Here is a 17,965-nt window from a genome sequence, read left to right as displayed (position 1 = left end):
TTCATTTTATTTTGGCAAAACAGTCATTACAAAACAATATTAAACTAGTAAGAAAATACAATCACAATAGACAATACATTGCCGAAAAAGTAATTAAAAATATAATACAGAGTTTTGAGCATTGAACATCGGAAATAGTGAGTACAGGAGTATTATTTGAAGTATTGTTATTGATAGATTTTAGAACATGCTTTTTTAATTACATCTAAAGAGCTAAAACTTGGGTCTAAATGAGAAAATTCATCATTATATAATCTCATAGCTCGCGAAACGTAACAGTTGCGTGTATATTTTTTATAAAAGTATGGAGGTGAAAATAAAAAATACACAATAAAAAAAACATACGCGTCAAATTGAAAACCTCCTTTTTTGCAGTCGGTTAAAAATCATGATTTTTAACATAGAAACTTACCCAAAGCGCTAGTTTGGCACGCTACTACAGCAGACGGAGGACCTTCCCCTTCGTTAGTGGCGGCTCGCACCCACGCTTCATACGTTCTTCCAGCACGAAGTCCACGCAGCGGTCTCATACATTCAACAGTTCCTTCACCGTCCGTGCACGCGTTGACTCGAGTTACGTTCGGTTCTTGTGATCTATTTAGGATAACGATTACCAAATTATTTTAAAACGATATTACAAGACAAAAGAAATCAAATTTAAAAAAAAAATATATGCCACTAGCAGTCGACTTTTTTTTTTAATGAATAATGAATAAGATCGCGCTTGACCACAATCTCGTCTGATGATAAGTGTAGATGTGGCCTAAGGTGGAACGCGCTTGCCTAGATATGCCTATTCACTCTCTTCTTAAAGATGCCCAGGTTGTAGGAATTAGGAAACACTGATTTCGGGAGACAGATCCATATCCTAGTCATGCGAATACGATATGAAGAAGCAAATCGCTTCGTACGTGTACTGGGGATGTTAATTCGTCCGAGTGCAATTTAGTTTTTCACATATACCGAGAGAAACATGAATTTTTCCGGAATGAAAAGTAGCCAATGTTGTTATCCAGAGTAAAATCTATTTCTATTCCAAATTTCAGCCAAACCGGTTGAGTAGTTGCGGCGTTAAAGAGTAACAAACATCCATACAAACTTTCGTTTATAATATTAGTAGGATAAGCTTTCGCTTGACTACAATTAAGCCTGATGGAAAGTTATAATGCGGTCTAAGTTGGAGCTCGCTTACTTAGAAGATACCTATTCACTCTTGCTTTGAATGTGTTTAAATTATATGTGTTAGGAAACATTCCAAATTGTTGCTGTATGAATTATAGAGTAGGTAATCGAACCCAGGACCTCTCTACTGAAACCACATCACTACTGCACCAGCCAAGTTTCTTGAATCAGATACAAAAAAAAAATCTTTACTCTCTTACGTAGTGTAAAAACTAGGTCATTATTCAAATTCCAGTTTGCAATACCAAAAGTGCCTATAAACAACTAATTGGAAAAATCCCAATTTAATTAGAACGCACAACAAGGCTTGTTATGTTTTTGATGAAATTTGAAATTCGTTTAATTAAACGGCGGTACAAAACAGGCCAGATTAATTAATTATTGATACCCATGTTTAAATATGCATTAATACCTATAGCTTTTGCCCAGAGTCATATAATTTATTGTTTACAATTTAAAACCCCTAAATACTAATTAAGTTATTTTTTCCTTTGCTTGAAAACTGCATTATCGATTGAATTTTTCACAGCATCAAGGCATTGAAATTGAAAGTCAGATGCACAAACAGTGACATATTAAAAATGTCATCATCATCATCATTATCAACCCATATTCGGCTCACTGCTGAGCTCGAGTCTCCTCTCAGAATGAGAGGGGTTAGGCCAATGGTCCAACCCACTGACCCAATGCGGATTGGCAGTCTTCACACACGCAGAAAACTAAGAAAATTATCTGGTATACAGGTTTCCTCACGATGCTTTTCCTTCACCATTTGAGACAGGTGATATTTAATTTCTTAAAATACACAGAACTGAAAAGTTGGAAGTACTAAACCTAAACCCACACCGAAACAATCGGAGGTAGAGGGCTATTATGGCTCCATTATTTTAAAATGTTATAGAAGAAGAAAACAAAGATAAAAACACTATAGGCACATTAACTTAATTTATATTATTTTTTTAAGTTGAAGATTTTTTTTAATAATCTAAAAGTTTTATAGTTAAATCAATAGTTAAATGATACTCAGTGAATTTTATGGTTGATACATACCCCGACAAATCCTTCACGTAGAGCGAGTAATGCGTAAGTCGTCCATTAGGCTCTAGAGGCGGCAGCCAGGACGCCCGGAGTGACCGCTCACTGAGGGCGATCAATTTCATGCCTCCTGGCGCGCTCGGCACTACGACAATGTACATATTCGTCATTTACTACTCTGAAGGTATTCTTGGAGCCTACGTAATTGAATACTGCATAACTATAATCTCGTATCTTGGATTTTTGACGTGACAACGTCTTATAATTCGATGGAGCTGCACACTCGAAAAAAGATGACGTCATGCATCGTTATCTCGCTATAGGGTTGCCAACTTTTTTTACAAGAAATAAAGTATATTCTGGTGAAGATTATAATACAGTATTTTAGAAAAACTAACATTTTCTTGTGAAAAATGCAACCATTCCATCAGTATTTTTTATGACGTTGTCACGTTCAACTATCATCAGTAAACCAACTATACAGACAACCGATTTTTTAAATTCAAATACTTGACTGATTTGAATAGATTTTTTGCTAAAACAAGTGGCAAAAATCCTTCTTGTCAAAAGTCTTGAAATATATAATTAAGTTTATCATGTAGTAATTAGCTAAAATAATAACGTGTTTTTACACATTAAGAAAAATTACAAAAAATCACAAAATTTTCAAATGAAGTAGTGAGATTAATTGTATGTTTCTAAAAACTACATGAAAAATGTTTATAAAAATATGTATACTAAAAAAATAGGTTGTCTGTAAGGACGGTTTACTGACGATAGTTGAACGTGACAACGTCAGAAAATAACGATGGAATGGCTGCATTTTTCAAAAGAATTAATTAACGTATTTAGAATAATAAACAAATAAAATCGTTGTTAGTTTTTCTAAAATACTGTTTAATAATCTTCATACACCAGATTATATTTTATTTCTTGTAAAAAAAGTTGGCAACCCTAGAGAGTCTCATGACGCATGACGTCATCTTTTTTCGAGTGTGCAGGCTCCATCGAATTATAAGACTTATCACGTCAAAAACAAACCATTAATACAAAATTTGATTGAATGATTCTATATACTCGTATGCAAACATGAAGTACCTACCTATTCTAATTTATAGGAATTACTAATTGAAACAAATAAGATTAATTTTGCTGTATTTCGAGGGAAAAAGCAGTATTTTTGAAGATGGAGGGTATACATACCATCTTCATCAGTCTTGCAAACTTGCGGTGCCGACAAAGGGCCATCGCCTGCTGCGTTGTGCGCTCGCACTCTTATTTCGTATTCCGCGTATGACGTCAGACGGGACACTGTCGCCTCTTCACCCTGTTCATATATACTTTCTATTATACTTGCAGAATCCTACAGTTTAACCTGCATATTTTAAACCCCCGTATAAAATACTAGCGGACGCTACTAGTGGAATTTGGTTTTTCACAAATCCCGCGAGAACCATGGATTTTTCCAGGATGAAAAATAACCAATGTGTTAATCCAGAGTAAAAAAAAATTTGATTTCACAGACATATACTTTAATTTTATTTAGGTATATGTACTGATGAATACCAAAGATGATTATTATCATATGTTGAGATGGATGTGTTGTGAGAAAAGAATGGGAAATAAGGAATAAAATAAGGAATGATTAGATAAGAGGAAGTCTGAAAGTGGAGCCAGTGACAGATAAATTCAGGAGTAAAAGGTTAGCTTGGTATGGACAGGTACTGCGAAGGTATGAAAGTCATAACACAAAAAAAAATTTGGATTAATTGCTAGAACACAAGAGGAGAGAAAGGCCAAAGAAGAGATGGTTGGAGTGTGTGAAAGAGGACATGTGTGCAAAGGAAATGGATGATAAGTTAACGAGTAATAGAGACGAATGTAAAGATTGACATATTTTGCCAACCCCACATAAGTGGGATAAGGGAAAGATACCAAAGAATAAGTTGTAATAAATTCCATTGGAGCTTGAACTACGTACCTGAACTCTTAAATGTGCGTCTTGGGTCGGCTGCAATGGATCTGAATCTCTTCTTGTATACTGCAACGTGTAGTGAGTAATTTGTCCTCCCCTCGCATCTGGGTTAGGTGGTCTCCAGGATACTCGGAGCGATGTTGAGCTGCTGGCTGTACATGAAAGGTCTTCGGGTCCACCGGTTGGCGCTATTGGAAAATACAAAAATGTATAAACTTTGTCGGCCTCCTGGAGGACGGTCCTGGGTTCGATCCCCGGCTGGGTCGATTGAGATTTTCTTAATTGGACCAAGTCTGGCTGGTTTGAGGCTTCGGCCGTGGCTAGTTACCACCCTACCGACAAAGACGTACCGCCAAGCGATTTAGCGTTCCGGTACGATGTCGTGTAGAAACCGAAAAGGTTTGTGGATTTTCATCATCCTCCTAACAAGTTAGCCCGCTTCCATCTTAGACTGCATCATCACTTACCATCAGGTGAGATTGTAGTCAAGGGCTAACTTGTAAAGAATAAAAAAAAATAAAAAGTAACTTACAAATAAGTCTTACTATACAAATACCTATCAATTCAATTATGTCATCATTATTATCAACCCATATTCGGCTTACAGCTGAGCTCCTCTCAGAATGAGAGGGATTAGGTCCACAACGCTGGCCCAAAGCGGATTGGCAGACTTCACACACACAGAGAATTAAGAAAATTCTTATGATGACGCCAACGTATGCTTCGAAAGTGGACTGTATTTGGGATTTAAGATGTGGTATGGCAGGACTCGGACAGGAACCAGACGGGAATAATATGGCACATACCTTTGATATCCACTCGCGTTTCCTGCCGACTTCGAGAAGATGACCGGCCGACCACTGGTTTATGAGACGTCACCATATATTTGATTGCTCGGGGAATACAGCAATTAAGAAACCCCGAGACAAATGGAAAGTACAGTTTAGGCACACATTCACACTTTTATATAATGTTCACACTGAACGGATGGCTTATATTATCACCATCCCGAGATGCACTTCGCGTTCACACGTGGCATACTCGATTGTACTTAACGGCTTATATCATCACCGCGGTAGGTTTCGTACTGTCCGCGCGGGCATAGTGTCCACGCAGTGTTGCTAGCCACAATATGGTGTGGCCAGTATATATTGTGCCTTATTTTTAAGGTAAGGTTAGGGACTTCAGGTTTAATGGTTTAGGTAAGGTAAGGAATATAAGGATATAAACGCTGGCGTAACCATACGCCCCCCCTTAATGGGTACCCATTAAAAAAAGCTCCAAACTAAACCGTAGAGTGCTCGATACGTAATGTATATTAAGCGTCCCTATAATCTATTACAGTAAAGTGTTAATTTATTTTAATTTTTCTTATATTATGTTACGTTACGTTATATAATGTTATGTTATGTTATGTTATGTTATGTTATGCTATGTTATGCTATGCTATGCTATGTTATGTTATGTTATGTTATGTTATTTTATGTTATGTTATGTTATATTATGAGTGTCTACTTATTAAATACCTACTCCTAGCCACCCCTCCAGCTCAATAAACTAATTATGATTGCATTGAGTCGGTAGAGGGCACGAACGGACCACCGGACGAGTATAAGTACGCCCAGACGTTTTCACATTCGCCACACGAGTGACGCCGTCCTTCAAAGAGAACACTTTCCCTACTATCTGTCTCTCAGTCAAACTAACGCGTTTATCGACTACAGGTGCAGGGAGTGAATTTAATGGAGCGGTATATAAAAAGTTACGACTTGGCGTAAGTGCCAAAGGCTCGGACGATCCTGAGCTCAGCACGATCAGCTGGCGCGAACTAAGCAGACATCCTACTTGCGTCAAGACGGTGCAGGGCTCCTCATAAGAGAGGATTTGTAGTCCGATAACTTTAAAGAGGATGGATTTTGTTACTTTGATCATGCTCTCCAACGAACCACTGAAGTGTGGAGAGTTAGAACAAATAAACATCCATTTTCTATTCTCTGCGCATTCTTGCTCTAACTTCGGGTAATATTTTTCATTGAGACATCTGTAGAGATCCCGAAGGTAGGAAGCAGCGCCGCGCTTAGTTATTAGGAAACTATGCGTGCTAAATGAGATAGAAACCTCAATATGAATAGATCTCGTAGTGAGACACGTGTACAACAAAAGATAAATTTCTTTGCTGTGTGCGTCCCGTTGACGTATAGGGACGTATGAAACAGGACCTGCACAATTACAGCCTGTGAAGTTGGAGGACTTCAACCGTGGACGCGCACGTACATCCGACCACCAACCATCAACGCGAATCAGGCCATTCTCAATGAATGGTCTTAAGCGATTAAGCGTCGGTGAAAAGTTTTTATTATTTTTATTACTAACAAATTCATCAGCATAATGCTGGATTAGCAGCGCACGAAGCATTTTATTGTCTGCGAAATTTATATCGCCCACCGTTACTATTAAAGTACTACGACGAAACAATTTTAAAACCATATAGACGTATGCAATTATACGTAGAAGTTTACTCCACGAAGGAGTGTGAAGAGCAAGCTCGTGCAAAGCATCGTGCTTTGTAAGTATACACAGAGCAAGCGTTTTAACCTTTTTATCGAGTACGTCATTGGTCGACTGCCACTCTAAGGTCTTTAACGGCCACTGAGATGGATGCAGAGAGGGCCACGGGGGACCGCGGTCTCTCAGAGGGTGAGAGATGAGCTTCTCCGGAGTCACACCTCTGGACAAAATGTCAACTGAGTTCTCAGTGCCGGCGTAATGAAAGTTGTCAGGCGAGATGTTCTCGGTAATCTGAACAACATGATTAAATGCATATGTAGCCTTGATTGGGATGCGTTCGGCGTAATTATTACGTATTGTGCGAATTAACTTCGACAAAACACCTCTTAAAAGCTCGAGACGAGCGATCGAGTATGGTTTTGTCAATGTAAAATTATTATTCGCACAGACAAGGCATACAGTGTTACCAGCAGGCGAACCCACGTGTAAATAAACTACGGCACCGAAGGCTGTAAGATTAGAATCTGATAGGCCTAAGAGTATGACCTCATAGTTTTCATCTACGCCCGCATGACTCGGTATGCGAAGTTCATTCAGGGCTGGTAACTCAGCGCAAAATTGTCTCCACATCTTAATGATGTATATCGGAGTTACAGTATCCCAATCTAGGTTTAACTGCCACATTAATTTAATTATCATTTTAGTATATACGACTGTGGGAGCAATGAAGCTCATTATGTCCCACTGACGCACACTAGTTGATAAGATGGAGCGCATAATGCATGTCGCATCTTTCGGTACATTTATTTTATAATAAAAGTCACCATCCTGTGTGAAACAACGCGAACCAACTATCTTATGATGCATGATTTTTGTCACAGGAGGGTGATCTAAGACCCTGCTGGGTATAACGATTGAAGGCAATTCTTCATATTCCCGAAAACGCCACCCTAAGGCATGGGCGTTTATTGAAGGCAGCGTGGGCGCATTGCCCATGAACACGCAACCTAAAACCCTCCGCAACACTATTGGCGCCGACGGGTCGCGACGTAATGCATGGACACCCTCGGGGACCAGTAGATGCGGAGACGCATAGACACCTAATGAGGCGTCCATTTGGTCAGGGACACCGAAACTTTCAACAGAAAGCGGGATACCTGCCAGGTGTGGTAGACCAGACGTATGTACCACAACCGTGCGTAATTTATCTGTCACTTCATTATTAACAAGCGACGAGATAACACGAATATTATTTTTAATGTTTCCGACAACCTGAGAACAATGTTTTAATTTTAATCTATCGAGCGGCGTAGCGCCGATATTATAACCTACGCTCGAAGTGCTAAGTGCTACGTCGTTTAGCTCGCCCGCTACGAAAGGGGGCGGAGCTTGCCGCAAGATCGTAGCAGCGCGCGGCGTGTGCGCGCGTGACGTCACCCCAGTCGAGCTCGAGAGCTCACGAGTGTTGTCCCCGGTTCGATTCCCCGTTGTTACAAAATGTAGTTTTTTATTATGTTTTAGACCACAAAAACAATGGGGAGGAGCCTGGCACTGACTGACCTTATGCTTAATAGAAAAGCAGTTCACGCAAGCATTCTTTCTTTTAACGCACTTAAGTCGTTTTTGAGGGGTTATTAATTTATTAAATACAACACATTCATTAATATGTGTGTGTGTAATATTTTTACATAAACATTTATTTACAGGCTTATCAACTGTGTTTACATAAGCTTGATATTTCTGCACACTATCAGGAGAAGAAGTGTAGGTATCTGAACATATTGTATTTGTTATTTTAATTTTATTATATAAAGTTTCGAAAGTATATAAACACTTATTATCCTGAAGTGCATTTGAGTCTAAACTCAATAAGCAGGTGTTATATTCGTCAACTAATGACCTAAATTTATCTCGCAATGAGTCTATTTGAAACGATTGGTCTAGAAAGTGTTCCCTTTTCTCGACGTTCGTGAAAACCTCAGGGTCTCGCGACAAATCATAAATATTTTGCACGAAATTAAATAAGGCCTCACGCTTAGCAAGCAAGAGAGATAATTTGATATGCATCGTAATAGTTACATGCGATTTACAAGTACCAAAAAGCAACTATAATAATTATATTATAATTCGAGTTAAAAGTAAAACCCGAACAAATATTTATGTAGGTATTTATGTCGTATGTTATAGTATTCTGTCGTATAATATCGCATAGAATATTATAACCGACCGCAAATAATTAATAATTATGTTTTATTTTTCAAACGCGGGTAGTTGGTAAATTTTACTTCGCGTATTGTAAATGCACGCGCAGCTAGCTGCTTCGTTGATAATTAGGTCAAGTAAAACCCAAACGATTACAATAGGTATACACGTCGCGTACTTAATGGCGCGCGGTATATCTAGTGAAGGTGGCTACAGTATTTTGTCGTATAATATCGCATAAAATACTCAACCGATCGTAATCTAATATCATGATTCGAACTAACAAGTGTAACCCGAATAGGTCGAAATAGATTGCGCGTCGCGTATCGTCGATGGTTGTATAAACGGCTACAGTAATCTGCCTTGTATATCGTATAGAATGCTGTAACGTTTTACTTCCACTTTTAGATAAAAGCGACGTATGCGGCGATTTGTTTTAAATTATGTTAGTTTTATATATATACACAATATTTATTGAAAATATATACAAATAAGCGTAGGTATCTATTCTGCTAGCCGGGGAGATCAGATAACTCAGTTATATGTGATTCTATGCCGATCTAAACAAGAAAATGATGACAAATAACTTATTTGTTTTTATATAAATAAATACAGAATATGTATTGAAAATATGTATAAATAAGCGTAGGTATCCTATTCTAGCCAACCGGGGAGTTCAGATAACCAAGTTATATGTGAATCTATACCAGTATAGGACAAGAAAAGAATGACGCAATAACTTATTTGTTTTATTAAATTTATATGTGTTGTTACGAACAATTAACGTTAATTCCGCGAATTAGAGCCTTTAATCTCGTATTCTAATAAGGGATTAGTTGTTAATATAGTTAATAACTTATGCGTGTGAGTGTGACCAAATCGGTAGGTTATACATAACCTATAATTTTTATTTTACGGTAAGGAACCAATAAATATCCGACTTGTATGGAACATTTATGTGGTGAATCCGATTCGAAAGGAACCACTTATGTGGTATATCCGGTTCGCAAGGACCACTTATGATGACGCCAACGTATGCTTCGAAAGTGGACTGTATTTGGGATTTAAGATGTGGTATGGCAGGACTCGGACAGGAACCAGACGGGAATAATATGGCACATACCTTTGATATCCACTCGCGTTTCCTGCCGACTTCGAGAAGATGACCGGCCGACCACTGGTTTATGAGACGTCACCATATATTTGATTGCTCGGGGAATACAGCAATTAAGAAACCCCGAGACAAATGGAAAGTACAGTTTAGGCACACATTCACACTTTTATATAATGTTCACACTGAACGGATGGCTTATATTATCACCATCCCGAGATGCACTTCGCGTTCACACGTGGCATACTCGATTGTACTTAACGGCTTATATCATCACCGCGGTAGGTTTCGTACTGTCCGCGCGGGCATAGTGTCCACGCAGTGTTGCTAGCCACAATATGGTGTGGCCAGTATATATTGTGCCTTATTTTTAAGGTAAGGTTAGGGACTTCAGGTTTAATGGTTTAGGTAAGGTAAGGAATATAAGGATATAAACGCTGGCGTAACCACTCAGGTATGCAGGTTTCCTCTGGATGTTTTCCTTTGACCGTTTGAGACACGTGATATTTAATTTCTTAAAAAGCACGCAACTGAAAAGTTGGTGCATCCTGACCAGATACGAAACCACACCTTCCGGAATCGGAGACCGAGGTCAACTGGGCTATTACTTTATTCCTCATTTATAAGTCAAGGTCTTTCGTTTATTCGGTTAAATTACATTATTTTTTTACATACAAAATAAATTTAAAAAGCTGAAGAGTTTGTTTGTTTGTTTGATTGAACGCGCTAATCTCAGGAACTACTGGTCCGATTTGAAAAATTCTTTCAGTGTTAGATAGCCCATTTATCAAGGAAAGCTATAAATTATATATTATCTCCGTACTCTTACGGGAACGAGAACCACGCGGGTAAAACCGCGCGACGTCAGCTAGTACAAAATAAATGAAAAGTGCTTAAAACCGCAAGCTTAAAATCTAAAGCTGATTTCTATCTATTCTCGTCGTATATACTGCACCATTACTTAGATACTATCAAATGGAGACGTAGTAAAGTAATGTAAAATGTAAGTCTAAATGTAGAATTAGACTTAGTAGATTTAAGCGTAACAATTTATACTCGTAGTTTTAGAAAAAAAAAGACCGAATAAAACTTTAAAATGTTGTTCCGAAATACTTTTAATTATACTAATGGATAGTTACGAAAGTAAAAAAAAATATACAATTTCGTCTATGATAAAACGCAAAACATTGTACTACATTTTAAATGCTGTCATTTTGAACTCCGCGAAAACCTTGGACATTATGTCGAGCACAATTTGCAAGGTTCTTGTTATTTCGGCCGAGGTCATTGACATAAAAAATTTACAGCGGACTCTTTTATACAAAAATACGAATAAAAGAGTTAAGAACGGCACCAACTGCAGTAGTTATTGCTTTGGCGAACTTTTAGTAAGTACGGTAGAGAATTGTACGTTACAAAGTAATTAAATGGAACATTTCGCTAACTTCTTTTAAAATGCACAGACTGCCGAAGCTTAGTGTTTGGCAGGAGAGGTTTTGCGCGGAGTAGTTAAATTTTTAACAGGAAAAGTTGAAGAATTTTCCACAGTGTTTGTACAGTTTGCAAACGCAAAAATCCTACTAATGATATAATTCGGAGACATAAAATGAAGTTTGTTTAAATAATTCAAAGGTAACTTGAAATACACATAGTGTATCTAAAGATAACTTATAAATACTGTAAACTTAAATCTTTTAGGATGTTAAATGTCTGCGGTTTACAATTAGATTAATAAGGTAGATATCAAATGAAATACATGAAATGAATATATGTTACTGGAATTTAGTACATATAGCATCTTCATAAAATTTATACCATATTATTTAAAAATGACCTCTGCCTCCGATATCAGAAGGTTCGAATCCGATCCGGGTCATGCATCTCAAACTTTTCAGTTGTGTGCATTTTAAGAATTTAAATATGTCTCTAACGGTGAAGGAAAAACATCGTGAGGAAACCTGCATACCAGAGAATTTTCTTAATTCTCTGCGTGTGTAAAGTCTGCCAATCCGCTTTGGGCCAGCGTAGTGGACTACTGGCCTAACCCCTCTCAATCTGAGAGGCGACTCGAGCTCAGCAGTGAGCCGAATATGGGTTGATAACGAACGAAAATTTATACTTCTACTAAAAATTGTTGTCTACTGTGTATCTGTTTTTATTCCATATGAAATCTTATATTTAATTTCAAATAGTTTGAACATAAAATATATTTTTACGATTTTTATACAATAAAATATATATTTTTAAAAGCTACACTCACTAATTGCGTAACCTCGGGCCATGAACAACCACTCAATGTAGTTGAATCACTAACATTTTAGGCTTTGTATTCCCGAAAGTAAAATAACAATAAAAAAGTCAGTTAAAATCGCATAAAAGTGCTATCAATTTGTTCCGATCCGTTTGACCTGGATCGCAGGCCACGGTTCAATTAAGCCATTTTGCATTCTGATGGGGGAATTTATGATGGCCATTTTGGGACAAACGTTGAATATATTCACATAGACGGCACAAACCCAGGAGTGCCTGAGAAGTTACTTTATTGGACTTCTAAAGTACATACTCGTTCTTCATATTTACATATTCAAATGAGGCTTGTTTCGTGAAGTCGTTATTTTTCCGTTGCCATTAAAAGTTTGTTTAACTTTTTAGGGACAGAATACGAAACATTAACGTAACAGTAGGTACTCGTGTTTACTGTATTGTTCAAAAGTAGCTGAAACCCGTGACTTTGTCTGCATGGAAGCTTTCAGTGTCAACCACCATTGTCGTCATTGCTAGCTAATGATCCTCTATTCCAGCTTCTGTTTAAGACTTTCAAACAGCACGGTCTTAAGCCGCCTGCATCCAGCGACTACCCTTGACCTTCTTTTTTATCTTCTATAAATTAGCCCTTGACTACAATCTCACCTGATGGTAAGTGATGATGTTATCTGAGATGGAAACGGGTCAACTTGTTACGAGTCGAATGAAAATCCATACCCATTTCATCATACTGGACTCCTAAATCATTTGGCGGGGAGAGTGACTTGAGTGGAAAAGGCGAGTGTTTGTCAACAGTCTTTAACAGTCTTAAGGCGCCTTTAACCCTACACAAAAAGTTCACAAGTGCGTGACTTCACTCAAAGTCATTCTCTGCCATTCTAGGGTCTTAGTTTGATTTGTTAATTAAGTTATCCTGACAAATGTTGTGACACCTTTGTTCGACATTAGCTTTCTTATTTTTGTAATCACTTTTGAGTCCACTAAAATGTGTATGATGTTCATAAGAGATAGAGAAGCAACATAAGAGAAACGTACAAAAACAAAACAAACAAACATTTTTTTAATTGTTCTTTTTCAGGGAAACTTGAACGAGTAAAAACGAATAAAGTAATGTTAAATTTCCGATAAAAGAATTTCCAGGGCGAATTTATTCAACCAACTCTCGTATTACAAAAGAGGAAACAAGGAACATCGTATGCATTTCTGGAATGTCAATTACTTTGTTGAAGGTTCAAATAGGTAAAAATAAGAAGTTGGAATTAGGTCAAATTGTGTAAGAGCCCTGTTTTAAAAAGACTTTAAAATGTAATAAAAAAGGGAGATTTTTGCGATTATGTGATTTTGCAAGGCGTAGATTGGTGGCGTGGATTGCTGTATAAAATTTCATTTTCAAAATAAAAAATATTACAACTTCAAAAACGTTTCATTGCAGAACAAAGAAAGATGAAACCGTAATGACGATTTGTCGTATAATTTTCAGGGGGTATAATATAATATGTGTTAGTATGGTAGATGGCTTGGAAGGAAAACGCTACCACCACGGTTCGCCTCGTTCATAGTTTGTCAGACTTGCTATAAATATCACTACTAATTTGGACCAGTATACCCATAAATAAATAATTTGTCCCTAGGCGCTTTTAATTTTTTTGGACTTTTAATATAATCTGGTAATATTTTATTGGAGACTTGGTCGCTAACTATGGGCCTCATAAGAAGGCTTAGAGTCACACAGCGGATCCGCAGAAGAACCAAAGTCACCGACATAGCTCAGCTGAAGTGGAAATGGGTGGGGCATATAGTAAGAAGAGCCGATGGACGTTGGGGTCCCAAAGTGCTGGTATGGCGACCCCGCACTAGTAAGCGCAGTGTTGGCCGACCCCCCACCAGGTGGACTGACGACATCAAGCGAGTCGCAGGGATTCGCTGGATGTAGGTGGCTCAGTATCGTGATGTTTGGAAGTCCCTACAAAAGGCCTATGTCCTGCAGTGGACGTCCATCGGTTGATATGATGATGATGATGATGATGAATATTTTATTATTACTACGCTTTAGTGTGGCCATTTGTTTCCTGATTCGTACAATTTGAGCAACTTCAAGGCAAGGCTCGCCATCAAGCATGATTGTAGTCAAGTGCAAACCTTTACAAGATAAAAAATTGACGCAGTGTCAACGCTGCGACGTCGCAACGTAACGCAACGCGTTAATGAAGCATCGCTCTTACAACATGTATTACTCACGTGATTCCAAAGTATGTCGGTAATGCGGCGGTGACAGGGGCCCAGTACCAGCAGCATTGTATGTTCTAACAGTGACTCCATATCGAGTGGCCGCCTTCAGGCCCCGTAAGGTCGTGGTTGTGGCGTCAGAGCTGGCCCCACTTTCAGACCCAGCTTCAGTAGCGCCCTTCCCTTCTTCGGAGGCTTCCCACCAACGAATGGTGTACCCTAGGAGAGTACCGTGCCATGTCTCTCTAGGAGGAGGCTGTTAAAAATTCATAAAGTAAATAACTTACTAAGACCCCCGGTCACTTACAACTTTTAGTTGGCCGACTTAATCGGCCGATTATAGAACAGGTATAGCGATGTATAGCCCGCACATTTGTCCAACTAAATCACGTACAATTAAATAGTCGTCCAACTATCGGCCAACTAAAAATTGTCAGTGAGCGGTCACCCTTAATCATTAAATTAAAGTAATTAACAATTTGACTTTTTATTACAAAGTTAGAGTTAATTTAGAAGTTACTGGTGAAGAAAAACATCGTTTAAAACCTGAATATTTAGTGGTAGATTACAAATTCAAAATCAAAAAACTCAATTCGAGAAATTCGTTGAAAAACGGAATCTTAGACAAAATGGAAAGGTACCGGATACTTTTTCACAACTTTTATGAGAGGATTTTATATTAAGTAAAGACTCAAACTACGTCGTTCCTCTGTTTTCTCTAAAAATAATCTTCATACCCGTAAAACTATTTTAATTAAAAGTAGAAAACTCTGCAGTGAAAGGAGTAATAACAAGAGTTTCAAAAAAATCACTCCACATTCAACTTTACTCACTGTACAGAATACTTAGTTTTTAAAGTGTTAATTTGGACTATTTTCTCGTTTTGAATGACGGTTCTTCATTAAAGAATATAATGTTAAAAATCTATGCAACTACAGCCTTTCTTGATAATACTGTTTACCAACAAAATTAGAAATGACGGTAGAAAAAGCATGTAATTTCATAACTTATTTATTGAAAATTATGCATGGTTTGTTTATAAAATGTTATCTAAAATATATTAACCATATCTAATTGTTCTAAGCTTAAGAATCATTATATTTATTTTCATTAATTTATGGACAAGTTAATTATAATTATTATTAGGTGTGAAATGACTACTGATTTATATCCTCGTTTCTAATTTGTTTGTTGGTAAACAGTACTCATCAAGAAAGGCTGTAGTATAGTTGTATCCATTTGTATTTCTATCAACGTTAGTAACTACGTAAGCCGATAAATCGCTACGTTAGTATTGTAGGACTTTTTTTTTATTCTTTACAAGTTAGCCCTTGACTACAATCTCACCTGATAGTAAGTGATGATGCAATCTAAGATGGAAACGGGCTAACTTGTTAGGAGGAGGGTGAAAATCCACAGTCCTTTCGGTTTCTACACGACATCGTACCGGAACGCTAAATCGCTTGGCGGTACGTCTTTGTCGGTAGGGTGGTAACTAGCCACGGCCTAAGCCTCCCACCAGCCAGACCTGGACCAATTAAGAAAACCTCAATCGGCCCAGCCGGGGATCGAACCCAGGACCTCCGTCTTGTAAATCCACCGCGCATACCACTGCGCCACGGAGGTCGTCAAATACTCAGACAAATCCGATTTGTCTGATTATCCTAATATATTATTGGAAAGTATTTAAAATTATAGTTAGATTTAATCTAAGGCTAGTATTTTAACCGACTTCAAAAAGGAGTAGGTTCTCAATTTGATCGGTATATATTTTTTTATGTATGTACACCGATTACTCAAAGACGCCCGGACCGATTTAAAAAATTCTTTTTTTGTTTTAAAGGGTATACCCTCCGTTTGGTCCCATTGACATGACATTTAATTAACAAACTATACATCATTTAAAATAAATAAGTTATGAAATTACATGCATTTTCTACTTCATTTCTAATTTATTTACTAAATATTATTTATCAAGAAAAGCCGTAGCGTGGTGACCGATAAGCAAAACAGTTTTTTTTATTTTATTAAATAAATGAAAAATAATAAATTAAAAAAAAAAATGTCTTTGCGAGCTGGAATCTCTAGTTTAATAAGTTTGCCACAGCCTCACACCACATGTCCAGTTAAGTCGATATGATAACGTTAAAATGTGATATCTTGATGTACGGGTGTTAGGTTTATTTTCGTTACAAAATTTCTTGTTTCGGTTGCCACGCTATATAGAAGCATATGAATAAACATTCCAAAGGTGTGCACAACACAACAGTATGTAAACATAGTTCTCAACAAAGTCCACAGCTTAGACACAGGTACATACGTGAACCCTATAGTGTTGTACAAACAAAACAACCGGACGCGGTCTCAACTCTCACCTGCCAAGTAACTTGCAGTTCTCGAGCTCGGAGTGCGCGCACTGTGATGTCACGGGGCACTCCGCCGGGCGCTTGGGTAAACAAAGGACTTTATTACACTACCGCGTAATTAAAACTAGATACACGATGACGTCACCAAAGTTTACTCTAAATTCTTGCGTAACATAGAAATTTGGAGACTAAAGGAGACTGACCATTTTTCATACATTACTGGGCCCAAAGTTTATGTATGAACCCTTACAAAATAGTGTCATTTATTAAATAATAATATCAGTTTTAAATTGGTTTAATTTTAGTTTGATTGACAGTTGCATAATAAAGATATGAGCAAGGAAGGAAGGAGCTTTCCCAATAGATAGGTCGTGACTGTCATTAGGGGTTTGGTGATGAAGACCAAGGACGATTAAGGGAACTCCTTAACAGATTACAGTAACTACCTTGTGTTTGGCCTTGATTAATTCGTATTGCTGAGAACTTTCTACTTAGATGGGTTGTGTCTGTCATTAGGGGTCTGATGATGTAGAACAAAGTCAATTAAGGGAGCCTCTTAACAGTTTACGGTAGCTACCTGGTGTTTGGGCTTGATTAATTTGTATTGCTGAGAATTTTGTACCAAGATGAGTTGTGACTGTCATTAGGGGTCTACTAATGAAGATGACGGACAGTTAAGGGAACTCATCATCGGTTTACAGTAGCTACGTTTAGAAATTTCTTCATACGGTTCAATATTGCCAAAATTTTCAGTTCGTACAAAAAGAATAGCTCATTAAGTTGAAGCTAAAGATTTATATAGGACACCACTACCTACTACTCATGCTGATGTATTCGTTTGAGATGAAATTTTACACTAAAAATGGAAAAATAATAAAATTTAATATTATTATTTTTGGTGATTTTGATTTGTTAAAAAATACGATTTACCGTCTTTTCTTTTGTAACATGATTGTCTCCTTTGTCAATGAATAAAATTAGCCCATACACAATATGTTTTCCCCTTTTGATAATTGCTGAACTCTTTCATTTTTTGTAAACTAAGAAACTTGTTTAAAAAAAAATGGCAACGTCAGAAAATACTGATGGAATGGT

The 17,965-nt window shown here is 37.5% G+C and overlaps 1 protein-coding gene across 1 annotated transcript in view; it reads right to left on the bottom strand.

Annotated features, from left to right (window-relative positions):
* Positions 1–17,965, bottom strand: part of LOC112049060 (cell adhesion molecule Dscam2) — an 84,823-nt gene that overhangs the window by 21,657 nt on the left and 45,201 nt on the right. Inside the window, exons 21-26 of the mRNA XM_052884263.1 lie at positions 16,880–16,950; positions 14,517–14,760; positions 4,199–4,380; positions 3,421–3,544; positions 2,233–2,362; positions 413–594 (exon numbers count right to left, since the gene is read on the bottom strand). Coding sequence (XP_052740223.1) covers positions 413–594; positions 2,233–2,362; positions 3,421–3,544; positions 4,199–4,380; positions 14,517–14,760; positions 16,880–16,950 — 933 coding nt within the window. The remainder of the gene's footprint in view (positions 1–412; positions 595–2,232; positions 2,363–3,420; positions 3,545–4,198; positions 4,381–14,516; positions 14,761–16,879; positions 16,951–17,965) is intronic.

This window comes from Bicyclus anynana, chromosome 11, assembly GCF_947172395.1.
Source record: "Bicyclus anynana chromosome 11, ilBicAnyn1.1, whole genome shotgun sequence".
NCBI classification, from domain to species: Eukaryota; Metazoa; Arthropoda; class Insecta; order Lepidoptera; family Nymphalidae; genus Bicyclus; species Bicyclus anynana.
The sequence above is the reverse complement of the archived record's forward strand: the minus strand, read 5'-3'. Positions and strand labels throughout refer to the sequence as shown.